General features: G+C 38.0%; 1 protein-coding gene across 4 annotated transcripts in view; it reads left to right on the forward strand.

Annotated features, from left to right (window-relative positions):
- Window position 1: 1 nt before the first annotated feature.
- The window catches only part of CFAP44 (cilia and flagella associated protein 44), a 42332-nt gene continuing 20828 nt past the window's right edge, over window positions 2-21505 (forward strand). Inside the window, exons 1-15 of one of the 4 annotated variants that reach the window (XM_051778959.1) lie at window positions 8-138; window positions 4730-4819; window positions 6463-6631; window positions 7674-7836; window positions 8863-8965; window positions 9282-9498; window positions 10970-11084; window positions 11627-11791; window positions 12748-12903; window positions 13512-13559; window positions 14627-14726; window positions 16013-16107; window positions 18055-18264; window positions 19199-19309; window positions 20955-21107. In XM_051778959.1, coding sequence (XP_051634919.1) covers window positions 4741-4819; window positions 6463-6631; window positions 7674-7836; window positions 8863-8965; window positions 9282-9498; window positions 10970-11084; window positions 11627-11791; window positions 12748-12903; window positions 13512-13559; window positions 14627-14726; window positions 16013-16107; window positions 18055-18264; window positions 19199-19309; window positions 20955-21107 — 1884 coding nt within the window. In that variant the 5' untranslated portion in view covers window positions 8-138; window positions 4730-4740. Of the gene's footprint in view, window positions 139-4725; window positions 4820-6453; window positions 6632-7673; window positions 7837-8862; window positions 8966-9281; window positions 9499-10969; window positions 11085-11626; window positions 11792-12747; window positions 12904-13511; window positions 13560-14626; window positions 14727-16012; window positions 16108-18054; window positions 18265-19198; window positions 19310-20954; window positions 21108-21505 lie in introns of those variants that run through there. The other 3 variants (XM_051778958.1, XM_051778961.1, XM_051778960.1) reach the window with 3 other exon arrangements.

The following is a 21505-nucleotide window of genomic DNA, read 5'->3' on the forward strand; positions in this document are numbered from 1 at the left end:
CCGAAGTTAAACACCCACCGGCCCCTCTAATTCGCCCGCTGCCGCCGCCGGGCCCGCCCCGCCGGACGGCGGCTCCCGGGGCGCCCCGCGGCTCCCGTTGCCCGGAGACCGGTAACGCCGCGGCCGAGCCGGCCCCAGGTACGGGGAGGTGGGAGGGTCGGGGTCGCTCCGGCCCCACGCCGCCCCTCGGGGGGCCCGCAGGTTCCCTGCGGCTGTGCCCGGCAGCCCCTCTCCTCATGCACCCGCACTGCGCTCCCCGGAGCGCCTCCGTGCCAGGCACCCTCCCCCTGGCCCCTCTGAGGCGCCCTCCCCTGCTGCCCCTGGGGAGCGCCGGGTGTCCCCTGCCTGCCCCTTGGGTACTCGCTGCAAGACAGGAATGACTGTCCTGCAGCACATCCCGTTCTTCATCTGAAATGTGGGACTTGTTGGGTTTTCGTTACCACGTGCGAGGCAGTTAATTTTATGACTTGTTGCGTTTGTGGCACTGTTCTCATGCTCGTTTTTATGATTTTCCTTTATGCTCTAAGTTAATAAGTAACTGGTGATGTCACCCACTCTGGTTTCTGCTTAATAAAAACCCGGTAACCTTTATTCACAAGGCACGCTTTAAGAGACTTGAAACGGTTGCTTGCATGAGACAGAGCTAGGACCTGGATCACAGAGAGGGCTACCTTAGGTGTAAATTGGAAATTAGAGTTAGGTTTTATTTCTCCTAATTTTATAAAAAAATATTCTGCATGTGTGCAACATAGCAATAGTGAGGTTCTAAGCAGGGCTCTCCATCTACTTGTTTTCTCTCTCTGATGGGGGGAAAAAGAGACAATGGGGCTATGGTAAAGACGGTGTGTCTACATCCAGCTTTGTAGCTTTTTCCTTGCTGTCTCAGTCTCTGACTAGTAAATAATTTATAGACTTTACTGTTGTGAGAATTGATGTCTTCTCTTATTCTCCTTGCTCTCAAGTCTTCTAGCTGTTGTAAAAGAGACAGCAATATTCTCTCATACAGAATTTTTTTCCTTGGGATCTTAGGTTGCTTGCCTAAAACTGACTTTCATTACTAATTCTGTAGTAATGCTGATGGATAATGATTAACAGACAGCACTGGTTAGCTATGCCTGATTTACACTTAGATATTTTTCTTTGTGTGTATAAGCACTAAAAGACTTCAATATTTTTTGAGTGAACTCAAAAAAATTTTGCAGAACTCTCCTGCTTGCACATTTTGTACTCATCAGCAGCCCAATAAATTGCTGATGTACTCTGATGTGGTCTGAAGGCTAAAAGGAATGCTAAGAGAGTTTTTCACTGGTCTGCTGTTTTTCAAAAAGAAATGGAAGATTCAGAAAAAAAGTGCTGAGGAGACAGGAGACTGTATTTGAAAGTGAGTTAAATGAGCAGGACTTGGCAGATGGGGAGAAATCTGACACATCCAAAGCACAGCTAGACTTGAAGAAGATGCCTCATCCTGGAAGAGATGATTAATATGCAGTTCCTCTTGGCAGACACCCCTCATGACAGCCAAATTTTGCAGCCATATTTTAGGCCAGTGTTACCTCCTGGTCAGAAAGAGCAGAGTGTGGTAGCCTTTAAGGATCACAGTGCAATGCTAAGAGGAGTCAGGATTGGAAGTCCTGGGACAAACTGAACTCCTTCATGTGGAATAAAGACAAAGGAGTAATACACAAGGCAATCTCTCCTGAAAGAAAGACCAAGTGTTTTTTTTTTTTTTTCAAAGCCCACCAGTGGCCAAAGCTTTTCTACAAAAAATGGCATATTTTAGGGTGAACCAAAAAATAAAATCCTGAAGAAGTAGCACCATGTAGAGATTAATTTTTAATCTCTTGCTTGTTGCTGGTACTAATAGCACTGCAGTTATGTTCAGCATTAATAGTTCCCTATTTCTACATGTCCTGGATTAGTGGACAGAATTATCACTCTTCTGTAGATGTAAAAGCTGATAGGTGATGCCTTTTAAGCACACTTGCTTAATAGTAGGGCAGAGACAGCTTAAAATAACTATTAGATATGTTCTGTTTCTACAGTAAAACTATAGGCTGCATTTTGATCATTATTTAATTTGATGTATTTTATGCAATTGAAGCGTCAGTCACAGGGTTTATGAAAGCAAGAGCTGCATTTATGAGGCTTACACATTTAAACATCTTTTTTTCTGAAAAGATGAAAAGTGTAGGACGACAAACTAGAAAGAAAGTGGTGTCATCTCACTGAATTTGTTTATGTGTTACCAAATAAACACCCATTTCATTTAATTATGCTGTATTTGAATAAATGAGACAGTTGTCTGAGATGAGAATATTTGAGAAGCTCCCATATGTAGGGATTCTGTGTGGGAGCAAAATTGCCAAAAACATTTTAGTTTTGAAATAACCAAAAGCATATACCAGAATGAACACACTTCTCCATTCTGTGGCCTTTGAGAACACAAACTGAGAGAAAGGCAATTTGAAAGAAAATGAAGCTTTGCTGAAATTCACAGCTTGCAGCACCGGCCACTGAAACAAGGAAAACCGGAATTCACTCCTGATTGAGTTCTTATAAATGATGGAACTGATGTGGATCTGGTACAGTGTTTCAAGTCAGTGTCTTGATTTACTAGGACTGAAGGAAAAATATGCTGCCCTGGTCAGGTGTTGGCAGAAAAATTCTAACTGCTAACTTGTTTTTTCCCCACTAGATTTGTCACACCAGTTCTACTTGCCACTGTCTCAGTTTTCAGTATCAAAAGCCTTAATTCTTTCTGATTTAGGAAATCTGTCTCAAAAAAAAACATACAGGAGAGGAAAATCAACACTCAGAGAAATGCGTGTTTTTGGCATGGTGAACCCGCACATAAATTTTCTGGATCAGCCAACTCATGAAACCCACAATCTGCAGCCAAAGTAGACATGTTACCCCCTTGAGCCAGCTCTGAGTCTTTAAATTCAAAGTTTGTTTTGGCACAGTGCTTGAACGCTATCACAATAATATGCACAATGGACATTGCAATAGATTTCTTTAACTAGAGCCCAGATATCAATGCAGACGGAAATGTTCATACCCTCTTTCAGCCTAAAGCATTTTCCAGATAGGAATTAATTTATAATGAAAACTATGATAGTCTTAATTTTTAGAAGATAAATGATTTCTAATTAGCTACAATAATTTGAAATTTTATAGCTCTTTTCTCTATGGATATCAAAACACTTTGCTAAGATGGGTAAGTATTATTATCTCATTTTTCACAGGAGATAACTGAGACAGCCAGAGGTGAAATGGCTGATACAAATTGTACACGTCATTACTGGGTTTGGAATTAGAATTCAGGTCTCTGAACACTCTGCTATATATTTATGCAAATAGTCTACAACTCTTTCTTCAACTTCAGTGATATCAGTTTTGGTACCCCATTAAAAACTCATGAATTTCATTTAAATATATTGAGATATATTGCAATTGTTTTCATCTGTTTTCTAAATGTAAAACTTTCTGAATGTCTGTTTTCAAGTTTTTGTCAGCACTGCTGAGGGATAAAAGCTCATTCGTAATTTTTAAGTGAGATTATGCAGGAAAGTCAGACTCTGGCACAGACTCAGAATCCTTGGATGAAGATTGGATATCTAATGACAAGAATGACATATCTACCATATTCTTTGTCCTCACTGATCTTCTATAGGATGTCATTATCTTTGGGCATTTTGCCTTTCCTGAAATATCTGAAAAGTCTGAAATTCCTCTAAGTGTCTTTTCCCAAATGGATTCTGACCCAAACCCAGAAACAGGAAATGCATATTTAGGAACTTTTCCTTGTTATCAGTCATGCTTACAAATAAAGAGAGATCTGCTTGCATCCTGCCTATATTTCATATTCTGAATATTTAGGTTTCTTTATGTTCAACTTCTGAATTTTCTGATTTCTGATAGCTTATAACTGTAATATCTGTAAAAAAATTGCTCCAATGTTCATTTTAAGGTGTTTTATTTGAAAATGGAGAACACCTTTGAAATCAGAAGGTAGAACAAAATTAGAATAAGAGCAATCCTTACGCTTTTCTTGCTTCTTTCTGAGACTTTTCTAAAAATGGTCAATGTTTTGGGGTTTTATATGAAAAATTTGGACATTTTCCACTCCAGAGGATAATAGTAACTAGTGAAATTGTAGCACTCTGAAAGTGGTAGTCTGAAAGATGAAAAATCATGTGTGGGAAGGTGTTATTAAGCTGTTTAAAATTTTCAAATTTTCTAAAATTGTGTTAACTTCTTAAATTAATTTTCTATTATTATAGAATGTGTTGAAGAAAAGATGATTTTTTTCCTTAAAGATGCATCTCTCCTGCTTTTTCATTCGAGATATTAGATACTCTCAGAATGTGTACATCCTGATAGTTTAGTGAAGTCCACCAGAAAGGTGAAAGAATAGTCTTGTTGTCTCAAAAACAGATCTCCCCCCACAGTATATTAAAGGGAAGCCCAAAACATTTAAATCAGTTTAAATCAGCTCACAGTATTTAGATAAAAGTCTTTCTATAGCACTGTATGCAAAGCCTGGAGTCCTGAAACCTGAACCAATTAATTCACTTTACAAAGACATATCTTTGGGTTATCCATGTTTGTGTACAGGCAGAAGGCAAATATTATCTTTGGGAATCTCAAAGCATTGGAGAGGAAATGAAAATAGTCTAAATGGCAGATGAATGCAAAAATTGTAAAGGTTCCTCCTCACCACCACCAGGTACAGAGGACATGCCATCTTTTCCAAGGGAACAGGAGGGAGATGACGAGGAACCAACAGAAGATGAACAGGAAGATCCTAGTGGTGTCCGTGAGTATTTCTGCCCATTATGTAGTGATTTCAATACTGAACCTACAGTAGCTTCTGTCTTCTCCCACCACTAGCTGTTTCCTTAATAGTAAGTATTCATCTCCAGTTTCTGCTCTTGGTGTTGCCCAATTTTATTTTGACTCTGGTCAAAGTGAAGTTCTGGGCTAACCACTGTGCCTGCAGTTCCTGCTGTCCCTCAGCTCACAAAGTCCCTCCCCTGAAAGTTTTTGTTGCTTAGGCCTGTCTCTGTAGCTAATGCTGCAATAGGGTTGTTGACTCCACCAGACTCTTTCAGCCAGAGGCCCGTATTTCTCTTTTTAACATCTTTTCCATCTTGCAATGCCTGTCCAGTGTCTATTTCAGATGTCCTGCGTGTCATCTAACATACAACATCTAGGTAGGATGGATAACAAAATCTACTTTGGAAGAATTTTTTTATGTATCGCTGCATTACTTTTGGCATTTGTTTGATCTTTCTGTTATACCTTTTTTCCTGTTATAGGATGTGTTTCTTTCCTTCCCCTAAGTTTTAAATTACTGTTTTTTGGAAGCAAGCTTCTCCCTACACTTAATGCTAACAGCAGGAAGTCCATTGTTGGACAGATGGGATTTTTTTACTACTGCAGACCTATGTATTTATTTAACATGGCATGTGTGAGCAAAGAAGACCAAGAAATTCATACCCAGGAGAGTGATCCCAATTATACTTTGCAGAAGAAAACAAAAATAGTATTCCAAAGGAATCACCAACTGCAGAGGAGCAGGAGGAAGTGGATGGAGCAAGTTGAGTCAGACACTGAGAGCATTGCTGAGTACTGCTGTCCACTGAGGAGATGTTGGCACAAACTTAAAAAACCCAGTACTTTCTAGTTTTCATTTTTTTCCACTGTTACTATTATGAACAGCATCTCAGCCAGTGCCATCAAGTTACAGTGACTGAACTTCTCTGCTCTCCTTCAGTTGACTTAACTTTGCTCTTTCCCATGGCTGGTCTCTGATCCCTTTGGTTGTTTCTCATGGAACTCCTAGGAGAGAAAAAGGTGAGGACAGCATGAAAAGCTTACAAAATAGATAATGAGGATTTGTCCTGAGATATCCAACTGGAAACTACTTTCAACAAATGCTTACCACTAGTTGGAGGTTAAGTTGATGGCACTGTGCATTGCAATCCAGCAAAGAACTACCCTGGGTCACATATTATCAGTGTGCCTTTTTGAGGACAATGGTGTCTTCTTGTGGTGTGTTATATGTGGTTTTACTAATTGTTTTGTACAACAATGTGCATTCAATAGCTGTTGAAAAGAGACACTCAAATTTATTTGGTTTCTAAAGCTGAGACCTAAAGCAAACCTCAACTGAGCTGCTTTGGTAAGTCTTTAAGTTTTAAAATCAATGTTCTTAAAACAGTCTCAGAATTTTTCTGCCAGAGAGAGAATTTGTTACAGATCTTCCCAGGACCAGTAGTTACTAAGACAAGGCACCCCTGTTTTGAGCCATGAAGTACTTGGTACTCTGTCAAAGAAGGCAAAGGATGTGTGACTCCTCCACCTAACTTTTGAGGTTAGGTGGAAATATTAGCAAGAAACGTAAAATTTATGGTGAATATAAATTTCCATTATGTTCCCATTTCTGAGATGCTGAAGGTGAGTCAGAAGACCAAGGGAAGAGTGAAGTACCTTCGGAAAAACAACAAAAGCCTGAGGAGGTAAAAAGGAAACTCTCGGAAACCTTCTGCTATAATTATGAAGATATACGTTCACGACCATTTGTCACTGAAAACTCTGAGATACCCATTAACCTCCTTACTCTTAAGTATCCTTTCTGGTGAGTTTGTGCAAATTCAAAGCTAATGATGTTTAATATGTGCTCTTAAAATTGTATTTGTCAAATTTGAAATAGCCTATGTGGCATTAGTGGAATGCCTTTGGTTGAGACACAGGTAAGAATCCTGACCAGTTATGGTTCTGGGTGAATTTAATCTTAGACATTGTCTTGATCTCAAACATTTCTTACTAGACAAAGTGCTTACTATCATAAGTACTCCTGTAGAACTAGATCATGGACAAGCTAATGTGACCAGGCAGAAGACTAGCATAAGAATGTCCACTGCAAAGCTCTCCCTTTCTGTGTAGCCACACAAGAAACTGAGGGGAGGGCAGAAGAGCTGTTGTGTAGCTCATAGTTCCTCACAGAACTACTAAGGGGGAAGTGAGAAAGAAACCAGGTAGATTTGTAGTCTGGTGCTCAGAAGATCTAAACTGGTAGAATGAAGGAAATGATGCCCATCAATTAAGAGCTACAATAAATCCTGTGCTAGGTATGGTCAAGTAGGATATGATACGTGACTTCCATATGTGCTGCTGGTTTTCTCTGCAAACATAGTTCAGTTGCTGTTGAAGACTGGATTTTCCCTTGTCTACATCTGCCTATAAATGTTTAAGAAGTGAGCTTGAAAGCTGCCTTGGTTTGATCTCTTGGTTTGCTCTCTCTGTTTGTAGAACAGTTTCTAGTAATCTGATGCACATCTCTCACATTTGTTTGAAAAGAGAACATGGATAGAATATGAATTCCTTGCAGCTCCAAAGGATCCAACAGAAGCAAGAGATGTGGCCTGTGGTGGAGATGAAAGGATGGAATGTGAACTTTAGAAGGCCTTCACTTGGGCCTTCCTCTCACTTATAGAGGCATAATATATTTTTTCACTGTATACTGAAGAAAACTATCTCCTGCCATCAGGCTTTTAGTCACTAGTTTCAGTATTCCCATTTCAGTTTCAGTTTAAGCATTCCTATCCACTTAGTAAACTTTTCTAGAAAGGCAGTGTCTAATCTTTTCCTTATTGGACTGTTCCCAGATATTCTTTTGGATATGAGTCTACCAGAACCGTAAACCTGCAGATGATGGACAGCCAAAAACTGCTGTATATAGCAGGCAACCAGGTGGTGATCCAGGATCTGAAAACTAAATCTCAGAGATATCTCCGGAGCAGCAGTGGTGGTGGAATTGGATTTATCGCAGTATGGCTCTTGTTTCTTGCTTTAGAATGCTGGTCACTTTCTAGGAAAAAAAATGTTTGCTTGGTTGCCAGATATGGGAGATTTCTACAGCTGCACATGCATATGTGTAAGACAGTGTAGTATTGATTAGAGGAGTGTGTGAACCATGCAGTGTAGTCTACTCATCCCACCAATATAATTGGCAGAGGATAAATATCTGCACACCTCAATCCTAGGCTCAGGTACCTAAAAAGACTGACAAGTGCCAGCTGGGATTAATTTTAATTAATAAAATAAAATTGATTTCATTTTAATTAATTTAATTTCTTGTTTAAACCTTTTGGCTCATAGCAACTCTTATTTTTTAACACTTAATCTGTCCTAGTCATAGTGATACTAGTATTAAAATTTAGAAAATCAAGTTCCTATACAAGTGAAGATAAAAAGTATCTGGTTTCACTCTAGTGAACTTACCAAGAGCTTGAACTTTCAAGTGCTATCTCTGAATTTGAAGCACCTTCCCCTGTGAAAGCTCTGCCATCTCTCAGTTTTATTTCACATGAGCAAGGCTTTCAGATTACCAGCCTCAGACTGTTCTGCTTCATTGTAAGCAGCCTTTTCTGGGGAATAAGTGTACATTTCTACATCTTCAGAATAGTGTCGTTCTGGATGGCTTTTCGGCAGCTGTCTGCTGAAGCTGATGGCTGCAGAAGTAAATGGCTGCTGACACAATTGCTGCTATGGAAAGATTAGCTAGCGAGGGTTGAGGTAGGAATAGTAGAAGAATGCATCATAAAGCAAGTTATTTCACATTTTGTCATGGCTCCAAATATATGTGCAATACACCATTTTGTGTGCATAGTGGCTTCATTCTTATATTGAGCAATAGATTAGCAGGTGTTCAGAATAAATGCACAGAAAAATGCAACCTAGAATTTATGGCAGTATGTTTTGACTACTGAGTGAGAAAATACAATAACTCAATAACTAGCAGGATGGAGACAAAGGTGTCATTACAGCATGCAACAGGACTTTTGCTTTTTCAAGGCACACCCTACTAAGCAGTACTTTGCAGTAGGAGAAAAAGGAAAGAAGCCAAACCTTATCATCTACAAATATCCTTCACTGAGGCCCTACAGAATACTTCAAGGTAGTGTAAAAGGTTCTGTTTTCATTTTACACAGACGGGCTAGTGTTTATAGATCTCAGCAGATGGAGTAGTGGGTCACTTGAAGTTTAGAAGGAAATACAGTGTTTAAATCCTTCACAGCAAAAATAGAAAACACTGGTTTCAAGCTTTTTCATTATTGCATGGGAGGAAACTTTTATTTGGTAGATAGCCAACCAAGAGCTATTAACTATTGAAAAAAATAATTGCAGTGAAAATTGAGCTCCTTCTGAGTAGATTTTCATATTGTTTCTACCTCTTTCCTGTGCATATGTATTGAGGTTGTACATTTCTTCAGGTGGAACAGAGAAAGCCTACGTTTTTGGTGATTTCAACCGTGCTGGCACTTTGTTGGCCACTGTTGGGAGCAGCCCTGACTACATGCTGACTATTTGGGACTGGAAACAAGAAGAGATTGTGTTGAGGTCAAAAGCTTTTGCACAGGATGTTTACAAGGTCAGATTTTCTGCTGAGAATGAAGAGCATCTAACTACATCTGGATCAGGACACATCAAGTAAGTTTACTGATTAGGATTAATACATATCACCTCTGAAGTCATAATATATAGAAGATGACTAACAGGAATGTATCATTGGCAAACATGGACCAATGAGGAATGCTATTTTACCTGGGCATTACAATTACAAAAATGGGGAAGTTCAAATCCTTCAACCAGTCAAACAAGCCTTTTAACACCTTCAGTGTCCAAAAAGGGTGATGCTTGATGTTAAATGTCAGTACCACTGGCTCCATTCTTGTAATTTCAACAAGCACTGGGGAGAAGTAATAAAAATATTTATATATACATGTCTTCTAGCTGGTAACATAGCAAATATGCCTTCTGTGCCTTCTGGGCTTTCTACCTTTTGTGAAGTCATCTGCTGTTTGGGCAGCCATTAGAGTTGGTTGCCAAGTCAACGATCAGAAACCCTCTGATCCCACCAAAAGCCTTCAAAGAAGGCTTACCAAAGATATTCTTCCCTTCTCTGATAAGTTCATGGATCCTTATAAAAAATAAACAAGAACGTTAAGCTCTAGTTTTGTATTCTCTGTTTATCCAGTACTCAATGTTAACACAGCAGAGACTTGAGATATGAATGTGATTCTATTGTAATAAAAATGGTACCTTTAAAATTGTAATGCATCTAAAGTTTCTTGGAATTTTGACAGAGGAATCAGATCAAAATCTGTGATTTGCTTTATAGTGGAGTTGCAAGGTGGGTCTGAAATAGCAAATTACTTATTTAGACCCAGAGCAAATGTGGTTTAGAATGCATTATTTATGGAAATCTGACAAAACAAACTCTCCTGTAAACTTTCTTTTGAGCTAAAATACTATGAATAAACTCTGACACAGTTTTTATGACATGATAAACATGATCTTTCACACAAATGTGATCTCAAATTTCAATTTCCAACACTATCTTAAAGGTAATGTCTTCTGCACACATAGTGTACGATCCCTAATTGCAGTAGATGTTAATTTTTCTGTAATGCAGTAACTTAAAAAAAGAACTATTAAGGCTTAGGATAAAACCTTTGGCTTGGTAAGGTTTTATAGTACAGTTCAAGTCCACGAGAGTATTTGTATGACATTTGGTGAAGACCTTAGTCCCTTAGATTTACAAGGCTGAGCATCATACACTGGAGACAGCAAGAATAAAATAGGTATCCCTAACTATATGTATGGGTTGTAGCTGGAAAGATGTAGCAGTTGATTTTACACTTCTTAATTTTAAACTGTAATTTAATCTTCATTCTGCCCATTCCAAATGCTTTTCCTAGCTTTTTCATAGGCGTTGTATAGGAAAATATTAGTTAGCAGTTACAAAGCTTTATTTCATTTTCAAAAGAAAAAATACAAGTTCCCCTGTGAAAAATAGTAATAAATGAACAGCCTTAGTAACAGTATTGAAATATCTAAAAGGGACTGGAGAGTGTGTAAGAAATCTTATATCAGAGAGTGATATTTTTTCTATACTCAGGTTCTGGAAGATGGCTCTCACATTAACTGGTCTCAAGTTACAAGGAGCTTTGGGCAGGTTTGGAAAAACAGCAGTGTCCGACATTTTAGGTTTTGTGGAGCTCCCCGATGGGAAGGTAAGTAAGAAAAAATAACAAAAAGGAAAAGAAAAGATTTTGTATTCCCTCTTGGTTTTGATATAAAGTTTACTACGTAAATTGGAGAGTTACTATTTGATTCAAAGTGATTTGAATTAGAGCCTCGATGATAATATAATATTAGACTCTTGTTTTGATCATATAACATTGGCATTAATTAACCCCAAACCTGTCTGGCTTTATAATAATTGAAAAATACAGTTAGTGCTGTAATTCACAGATTAAAGATCTCTGTTGGCTTAGAGCTGAGGGTCTTCTAATGGGGTAGTGAAAACATTAGTTTACAGAAATACAAAGTCTGTTAGTCCTAATCTTTAACCATTTCAGTGCATGCAAATTATGTCACATTGCTAAAAGGTTGAACATTCTCACCCCTTATATTTTCTCTTGCGAATATCTGTACATTGGTATTGATTTAATGCTTTCATGGAAGGAAGGCACAAATGTTAACTGGGTTCTTGCCAGTATTTCTGCACAATTAAGTGCACATGCTTATGTGCTTATCTTCATTTGCATTGAAGGTTGTCTCAGGAACTGAGTGGGGCAACTTGCTGCTTTGGGAAGGGGGCCTCATTAAAGTAGAGCTCTGTCGAGAGGGACACCAGCCCTGTCACCATGGCCCTGTCAACCAGTTAGTTCTTGAGGAGGGAGAACTTATCAGTGTTGGAAAAGATGGGTTCATTCGGGTGAGTTTTCCTTCTGCTCTGCCTTTAGGTATGCAAATATATGGTCAACAGGTAAAGGTTACATATTTCCTTTGGCAGGTTTTTGGAGGAAATTTTGAAGTGTAGTTTCTGAAAATGAATTTTTAAAACAAACAAAATAGGAGCACATCTCCACAGTGTATGTTTGAATTGGACAGCATTCACAAAGTGTTCCCTATTTAACAATAATAAATAAATCACCTTTTGCTTTAGTAAATCAAAGTGATTTTCAGCTGTTCTTTACCAGTTTTGTTCTTGCCTGCATTCTAACATTTTTTTCATATGTAGTTTTTGTCATTCTTTAAAATTTTCAGGACTATCGATGCATGTGGTGTTATTTAGAAAATAAATAATAAACTACAGGAATATTTGAAATTAATTTTCTGAGTATTTGAAAGCTCAGATTATTAACATTAAAATTACACAGAAATTAACTAAGAATTTTCTTTGCCTGCTCTTTAAGGGAAGACATGATGGGTCTTCTGCTGGTGTGTGAAATGACCCAGATAATCAATGGGAAACTGAGTATTATAGACAGTGGATGGTTTCAAACACCCTAGAGTTTTTGTTGTTGTTGTTGTGTTTTATAAGTTGGTATTACCCCATTAGGAAAATTCACTTGATTATAAACGTGCTGTCCTTATCCCACAGAGCAGAACATGGATGTGTTATATTTCCCATTCTTTTGTGCTGCCTCAGCAATGCCGAGAGCCCACACATATCATTTGCTCTCTATAGTTCTGAAGCTGCTGTGTATAGCTCTGCTAGGGCCAGGGCTGAATTTAAGCTACTGTCACTGTTCTAAGTTACATTCAAAGCAGTGATTTTGCTTTCTTATAATTTTGAATTTCTGTATCAATTGTGTATGAAAACAACCTGGCCTTAAAAAAAAAAGTGTTATTTTGTTTTTGTTTTTAAATACTTCCAATTCCATGAAGGTGTGGAACTTTGAGATAATAGATGGTGCTGATTCTGTGGATGAGACAGGGTTACTGGAGGTGGAGCCTATGAATGAACTTTGTGTTGGCAAGAATGTCAGCCTGAATTTCATGTCAAAAGTTCAGGACCAGGGACGGACTGTTTGGTATGCTCAGGTAAGATGCACTCAAGTACATATATCTCTGTGGTAACAGCAGGAGTCCATTACAAATCAGTGCATTTCTTTTTGGTAGAGTTCAATCTTCTTCTGGATATATAGAAATTTCTCTCTCTCTCTCAGTCTCTCTCTCCCCCCACATATATAATTTTATTATTTCAAACACTGAAACAGGCTTCCTAAAGAGGTGGTTTGTGTTCCAAGCCTGTCAGTGTTTAAGAGGCATTTAAGAGAACAGTGCCCTTAATAACATGCTTTAACTTTTGGTCAGCCCTAAAGTGGCCGTGTAGTTGGACTAGATGATCCTGGTACGTCCCTCCCAGCTGAATTATGCTATGTTATGCTATGCTGTATTTTTAGTGTATAGTAACGTGTGAGACTCTAGCTTTCAAAGCCGGAACTGCATAAGAATAGAAAAATGCCAAAAAGTATTGTCCAAGTTCTGTTACCAGGATCTGATGGATGGGATGCATAGGACCAACATCATCACATTTAGTCATTTCTGTTTCACAGTGATATTTGTTAAGGAATTTTTAAGTGTGCAGTTTTATTTCTAAATTGAGTCTGAAAATATTCAATTTACACGTTATGTTTTTCCTTCTGTAGGATACAAATGGAGCAATCTGGAAGCTGGATTTGACTTTTTCAAATATGGTAAGCTTGTTTTTTCTTTCTTCTGATTTTTCCAGTTCCTTTGTAATAGGAACCATATCCTATTGCATCCTTTAAATATACTGGTTGCATCTGCAATAAAATTTGTGTTTTATGAAGTTGCTCAGTTGAAAATTTTAGCATTGAAACATATTTTTTTCATTAGAAGTTTCAAGTGTAATTGATTATAAGGATTGTGCAGGATTATAAAGAGTAATTTGATTTTTGATTCCTGAAATTTTGGCTGCCAAATTCAAGCTACTTTAAAGAAGTTTTATTTGCGTAAACTGCTAACTGAAAGTTGCATGGATGCAGGAAATGAAGGACTGTTGATATAGCCTATCTAAATAGGTATTTGAAACAATCCTTATTGTTGTCTCTAAATGACAGAAAGAACTAGAAAAAACAAGGAGAAGATGAAATACACTTGACATGTTTTAGCCTACTGGTAACCAGTGTTACTGCTGGAGATGTTTTTGATGGAGAAATAGATGACATGGGTGAAAAAAGGGGGCATTTAATTTTTGCTCCCAAGCATATTAAAGTAAACGGGAACAACCCCATGAGTGGCATAAAATTCTGTTGTGAAAAGTAAAATGTGTTCCAAGAATTTTATGGTGAATAAAGACTTACAAACCATACTATAAAAACTAATGTAAAAAATGTATAGCAAAACCTAGAATTCCTTGGATGATGAATGATTTCCCAGGCAGCATAAGCTGAAACTTGAGAGCATTTTCTTTGCCTTCAGAGCAACAGCTCATTGTTTAAAACATTAATTCCAAGCCTCAAACCACTTAACAGAAGGCATTCCACTTTATATTCACATAGAAAATGATGGACTTTTTAAATGAACAAAATGTTCCTGTGCTAATTTTGCTCATGATCTTCTTATGAACATTTAAATAAAATAAAGGGAATTGCATATAGATATCTCGTGCTTGCCAGATTTTGTTCACACAAAGAGCACCTGTCTAGATTTTCCAGGTTTGCCAGAAATGACCGGTACTGCCTTGTAAATGCAGCTGTAGAATGTAGCAGAATTCCTCCTCTTCTGTTTTGCACTGCAGACCCATGATCCAGAGTGCCTGTGTACCTTTCACTCTGGGAGAGTTGAGGCCATCAGTGTCTCTCCCATTACATACCTTATGGCTACCACAGCTCTTGACCGTAAGTGCACTACTTCTTTCCTCTCATACCACTGTCGTTCTTGGTTTCGAAGAGCAGTGATGCTTGGTTTGGAACTGTTCTGTTTTATACTGAAGTCGTGTATTTGCTCTTGCAAAGTCACTTTCCGCACAGTTCTTTAATAGTTGAAGCAAATAAATCATTAATGTTTTGAAACAATTCACTAAGACTGCTTCATCCCAAAAATGCGGGATTTTAACAACAGGCGTTTTTAATAGGAAACACTGTAAGTTCTGTTTGTTCTGAAGGAACATCTGAAAATGTGAGACATCTGGTTTGAATAACAGCACTTGTATTCAAGACTCTGGATTGATAAGTGTTGGGATTTTTGTTTTGTAAGGGATTACATACACCTCTAGCATTATGTAAGCCATTGTGAATATTAATATTTGTGTTTTTCTTAGAAAATGCAGTAACTATTATGCTCTCAACAACAGATAACATGTAGTTATAGACATAGTTATTTAACTTGTATAAATATTGCCATTTAGGCCTCTCACTGTTAGCTTTTTTTGTGCTTTGAAAGAAGAACAGCTGGCCAGAACATTAACAATGTCATCAATGTCATTTACACTGCTCAGAAAATGCTACAAGGTCTTTTAATTCAATTTTTGTTAGTAGTATCTTGTAATTTGTCTGTATTTTACAATGCAATGTCTTCTAGCCTGAAGACAAACTCCTACCAGTTGAACAAATGACACTTTGGATATATGCCAGCTGGAATAGAATTTTATGCAAACCAAAATGTGTGCCTGCGAATCTGTTAATTTTACCTCTGGTGAAACTGGATCTTCTGTGGACAATCTCCCATTTTCATTAATTTAAACGTTTTCCTCCCTTTAAATGTTTTCCTCCCTAGGCAATCCCAAGTAGTAGCATATCGTATTTTCCTATGTTGTCAGTACAGATACTCCTTACAGTATGCCACAGTTCTGTGCTTACTTGAAAATTACATGTGGATGGTCAGCATGGAACTTCTTATTACAGTCCTTAACCTCAACAACTCTTGTTTCTATGTAAGTTAAAGAGTGAAGAAAGAATATGTTTTGTTCATGAACACCATGCTAGCTGTGGTACTCTGTAACCATCGATCATGTCTTTCCAGGCAGGCATTTTGTTACTCAAAAGAGAAAAAAATACATTCTATCCAGATTTTAATTCAAATAAATAGACAATTCTCCATAAATCCTAACATGTAAGCGATACTGTAAGTTATATAGTAAGTGATATTGCAAGAAAGAAATTCTTACTGTCTTATTTCCACACAGGGTCAGTGCGTATCTATGATTTCAGCAGCCACACTGAACTGAGTGAAATTAAGTTTAAACAGGGAGGAACAGCGCTGACATGGGCACCATATGTTGTGAGTTTTTGCTAACATATTAACAAAAATTCATAAAGGGGCCTATGAGCCTGCCAGCATCAAGAAAGCTGCTCACTAAACAAGACATGAAAGAGGTCACTGTTAGGCTATGGTGGAATGTACTGTAGTAGTATATATATATAATTTTGTGGAGTAGTATGTATGTATATAGTATGTGTACAGTTTGGCTTTACTATGGATTATCAGGTATCCTACTTTGTGTCTTCCTGAGATTGTAAAATCAGATCTCAGTGTGCAGTCGGCAAAGTAGTCTTAGTTTATAGACTGACAGCTTCTATTTAACCCACGCAGGGTAATTGTCAATTAACACGAGTTAGTCAACACATTTTGCAATGACAGCCTAGACAATCCACAAACATTTGGAGATAAATCATAAAAAACTGTTGCCAGAACTGATCATTTGTGGAGTGTGGAGTCTATCGCTTTTAAACATATTTGCTAATTTTAATTAAAATAGTGTCTAGTTATGTTCTTGAGGAAATGTAGCAAGCCTGGTGGATTAATTATAAGCAAGTTTAGGAGGAAAGTACTAACTTGAATTTCTAAGTGAGGGTTACACTGGGAGAGTGCTTTTTAAATACAATTCTGGCCATGCAGCCTTTCTGGGATGCTGTTAGGTGATGACCTGTACATTCAAGAGGTAAGCTGTCTGCCACAATAAATTGTACAGCATCACAAAACTGACTCAGTTCAGTTTTATGAAAGTTGTTACCAAACACAGTCTGAGAAACAAAGGGTACTTAGTCTACCTAACTGCATTTAAAATCCCATTAGATACTTTCACCCATCTTAAGGTGCTCAAATGTATCTGTGCTATTAATCTAAGAAAATTCAATCCAGCATACTTTGAAGCATCTGTATACCATAATGTCCTCATAGGCACACTAGCAATGTACATGTTAGATAAGCAAACAGTGACATGGATTTAAAACTGCCTAAATAGCCAGGCTCCAAGGGGTGCATCAGTAGCACAAAATCAAGCTAGAGACAAGTCTTCAGCAGTGTTCCCTAGGGGTCATTATGGGTGCCAGTATTCTTCATTAGTTACCTGGACTCTGGAACAGAAGGCACCCTCAGCAACTTTGCAGATGATACAAGACCAAGAGGAGTGGCTGATACTCCAAAGGGTTGTGCTGCCATTCAGCAGGATCTGGACAAATGGATAAAGCTTATCCATTTACATTTACCTCTTCACACAGCAATTCTGCTTCTGGTCTCATTTCTAGTGTGCCATGTCTGGAGCTGGCTCAGCTTGTAAATGACTTTAAGGCACTATCATGTATAGCTAATATCACCTAAATCTGCAAGTCCAGCTATATCCGGCTAAAACACAGGCCTGTTTCTGCTAACCTTTCTCTCTCACAATTCAAATGTCTTAATTGGTAGGAATTGGCTTACCTACAGGACTTACGGTAAAAACTCCTATTTTCCATCTCAAGTAGCTGTCCCTGTTGACACTTGTACTTTACATGGAGTCAGCCAGACCCACGCCTGTCCCCTCACCTCTTCAAAAATCATACCTATATTTGATGCTCAATATTATATTCAGAGTAATATAATATTTCTGTTTTGAGTTCCAACTCTTTTCCTTAAGAAGCTACTGATATATCTTGATGTCAGTATGAATTACCTCTTCCTCAGACATTACAACCACATCCTCATTAATACTTCCAGTCTCAATGACTTTACCTGTTAAAAAAAACCAAAACACAACCCAACCCAAAAAATAACTCCCAATCCTCTCCCTTCCTTTGTAGTAGCATATTAGAGAGAATAAACAACATTTCCCATGTATGAAATGTTCTTTGGGCTTCAGCAACACTTGTATGTAAGATGAGTTACAGATAAACACAAGAGCATGTGCCATATGGATTCTTCTAAGGTCTCAGATGTACACTGAGATTTTTTTCTTCATTTCACTTAAAGGTAAATCCTGCAGGAGGTCTAGTTGCTGTAGGGTTTGAAGATGGTGTTGTCCGCATAATTGAAGTTTATGATCCCAAACTACTGCCTGGTCGTGCAGAACAGGCCAGTACAGAGAAGGCAGAGATAAATCTGAAACAGGCTTTCAAACCTCATTCTGCTGCAGTTACAGCCTTGGCATATGAACGAAATGGAGATGTGTTTGCCACAGGGGTGTGTATAATTTCTTTTGGTTATTTTTATTAAACCACAAATGTAGAGATTGTTTAAAGAGACAAGGTAAAGTTTGTTCACTGACAATACAGTTATACTTCTGTTACTGCTGTTGATTGCTTGTTGTAGTTCTCTGCACTGCTGGGAGAAGGATCTGTTTGCACTCACATCTGTTTTTCTGAAGGAAAGCAACCGTGCAGTTCACACAATTCATTTTGTGAATTACTGGACTGTTCAGTGTGAATTCTGTAATCCCCTTTGAAGATGGATTTGGTTCATTTTGGAATTAGTTTAGTGGGATCTTGGAATTAGTAAAAGCAAGTCCTTTTATACACCACCTTGGCAGCACTCCAGCTGCTACCCAGCACTGCTTGGCCTTACCACAGGGTCAGCCAGTCGGTTTGTCAGTATGCCTGGTAGTCTTTGAGATGATTTCAAGTTAATGTGGTCTCTCTTTTTAAAAGCTGGTCCTCAGCCATGATCAGTGCATTTGCAGTTACATGTTCCTTGAGCCGAATTGCTATGCATTTCACTTAATGTAGGATTTAAGCTGCCATGAGTTATGCTGTGCACCAGTTCTGGATTTTCTTATTATCTGGGGAAATTAGCTTGTGCTGTCTTATTTGAAAAATCGGGCCTGAGCCTGAGCTTTAAAGGAACTCCCAGAGCAATGGCCAGAAAGCACATGGCTGGGGATGCCAGAGAAGGCCCATGAGAACAATTAAGGGCTATGGGTGCATTCACAGCCCTGGAGCAACGTGGGCAGGATTTTTATTTCCTCACAGTAATCATCATGGAAATACAATTCTAAGTACCAACAAAAAAAATCGAAGTATGTGTTTCTATCACAAAGTGCTTACAGTCTTTTGAATTTTTGGTCAGCTGTGATTCAGTTGTCATCTTTATTTTTGTTTTTTATTTTTTGTCCCTTCAGAGTAAAGACAAAACAGTTTTCTTTTTTGCTGCTAAAGATGAATACAAGCCAGTTGGATTTATCTGTGTCCCTGGGCCTGTACAGGCATTACAGTGGTCTCCACCTTCTCATGTGAGTATTGCATGTTTGCTTTCTTTCCTTCCCTACAGTGTTAAAATATAATTTTGAAAAGAACTTGCAATGAAAATAGATGAAGATCCATGACTCTAGCTGTGTTCTCTATGGAAAATGCAAAAGATATTTTGCTGCTTTGTTCGTCATGCTGCTTCAACATGAAAGATAGATTCTGTGTAGCTGTATCACTGGTTCTGTCATTTGGGGTGTATTTTGGACCTTGGATAATGCAAACCACAAGATTTTGCTATGCTTTTTGAGCACCTGCCTTGAAGAAACAATCTTGTTCCTTATCTTTTGGAAGGTCTTAGTCTTCTTTGATAAAAGAGGTTACTTGAGTGTTACTGCCTGTGACTCCTGCCCATGTTAAAACAGGCTTTTGCAAAGCTTTTGGACCACATTAAGAAAGATTTTGGATGCTTCTTGGAATTCACATTCTGTGTTTGAAGCGTATCACGACATATCCAAATAGATTCTTGCTAATATTTAAAAAGTATTGTAGGGTTAGGGTAACATCTGAAATTTTGGTTGGTCCAGTATCCCTCTTTAGAGAAGAGACTGTTCATTATACTTAGATGCTGACAAGATACACTATACAGGTGCACAGTGGCAAGGTGTTGGTATTACTGCTTGTTCATTGCAACTTCTGAAGGCTGTGCTGGCAAAAGGACTGGTGTGAATTCTGTCTTACTGCTGATGTGACAGATCTCAATATGATAGTTGCATTTTGAGCCCTTTCCTTGAAGACTTACTAAAAAAGCACCTGTTGTATCTTGGATATGTTAGATTCTGTAGTTTTGTCTACCAGTGTCAGGTCTCCATTGCTAGATGTGAACACCTGCTAAACATAGTACAAGCATCTGAGTGTTACACTACTTATTTTTGTGTTTTAAAAAGCACCTCGGTAATTAAATACATTACATTTAATGAATGCATTTTTAAACTGAGATCTTAGAGAAACAAGAACCATATCAGTCCTGGTTAAGGTTTCCATAGCAACTCTAATATGCCCTTTTTGCACATTTTTAGTAATGGATCAGATAAAATAAACCTATCTCTCTGTTCTCCACATTGAAACTAAACACACACTTGTCTTTTAAAAATCTCAAAACTCTAAATAATTATTACCCTCACCTATTCTTCCTAACTTTTACATTTTAAAGGACTTGGCATGTATTATCAAAGAACAAGCAAACTCAAAGCTAAATAGCATTTGGCAAAACTCTGAGCCAAGTCTTGAAGACATAAAGGATTTATTTAATATAGAAACATATGAAATTTCATGCAATTATCAACCCAAAACCTCAACTCCTAATTCTTCGGTCAGATCCATCTTTTAATTTAAGCAAACTCCCGAAATATCATCATGGTGCTTCCAAGCTAAGCAATGTCAGAATTATAACTGCTTTGTACATGGCAAAGACTTCTTTAATTCCTTAGCTTTGCCTAGCATGTATGGCATAAAAGAAGCTCACTGGTTTCTGATGTCTATTTAAAAGTGTCCATTTAAATAAGAGCACAATTAGGAGTGGCTGGAATTTGGCTTTGTCCCTATGCATCTGCTAACTAACTTTTTTTCTCATAAGTTTTGATTTCATATATACATCTGCCCTATATTTGTATTTTTTGTGTTTTTATACAGGAGAAGAGCACACTGCTCATCCTTTGTGAGAATGGCTTTGCTGTCCAGGTTCCTGCCCCTCTCCCTGAGGAACAGGATACAGTGACAACCTATCAAATTAAAAACCTGCCAATGCAATACTTCCATTTTTATAGTATCAAATCCCGAATCAAGGTAAAAAACTCTCCTGTGGCAGAATTTCATGTTCTTCGTTGTGCCAGAGGAAAAAACTACCCAAAAAGGTTTCTAGTCCCTGTATTGCATCATTGGATTTTTGCTAAGCTTTTGAAAGGGAAGGCTAGGTAAAGTCCATTTGTGGCTGTGCTTCAGCATTAAAATTACAAGTTGTTGTTTGTTTATTCAAATAGAACATACATCACACTAAAAGTGGTGTATTATGGAATGTGAGGCAAAGCTTCATTTCATGTTGTAACTTGGAAGAAGTCATTATTCAGGAGAAGATTTCTTGGTGTTTTTTTCCCGGGAAGATCTACAAGAATGATCACAAAGCATACATATGAAATGAAAGATTAAAAGAATATCTGTGGAGTTTTGTTGGGGTTTGCTTTTTG

This window comes from Manacus candei, unplaced genomic scaffold, assembly GCF_025592945.1.
Source record: "Manacus candei isolate 608988 ecotype Guabito, Panama unplaced genomic scaffold, ASM2559294v1 h1tg000014l, whole genome shotgun sequence".
NCBI classification, from domain to species: Eukaryota; Metazoa; Chordata; class Aves; order Passeriformes; family Pipridae; genus Manacus; species Manacus candei.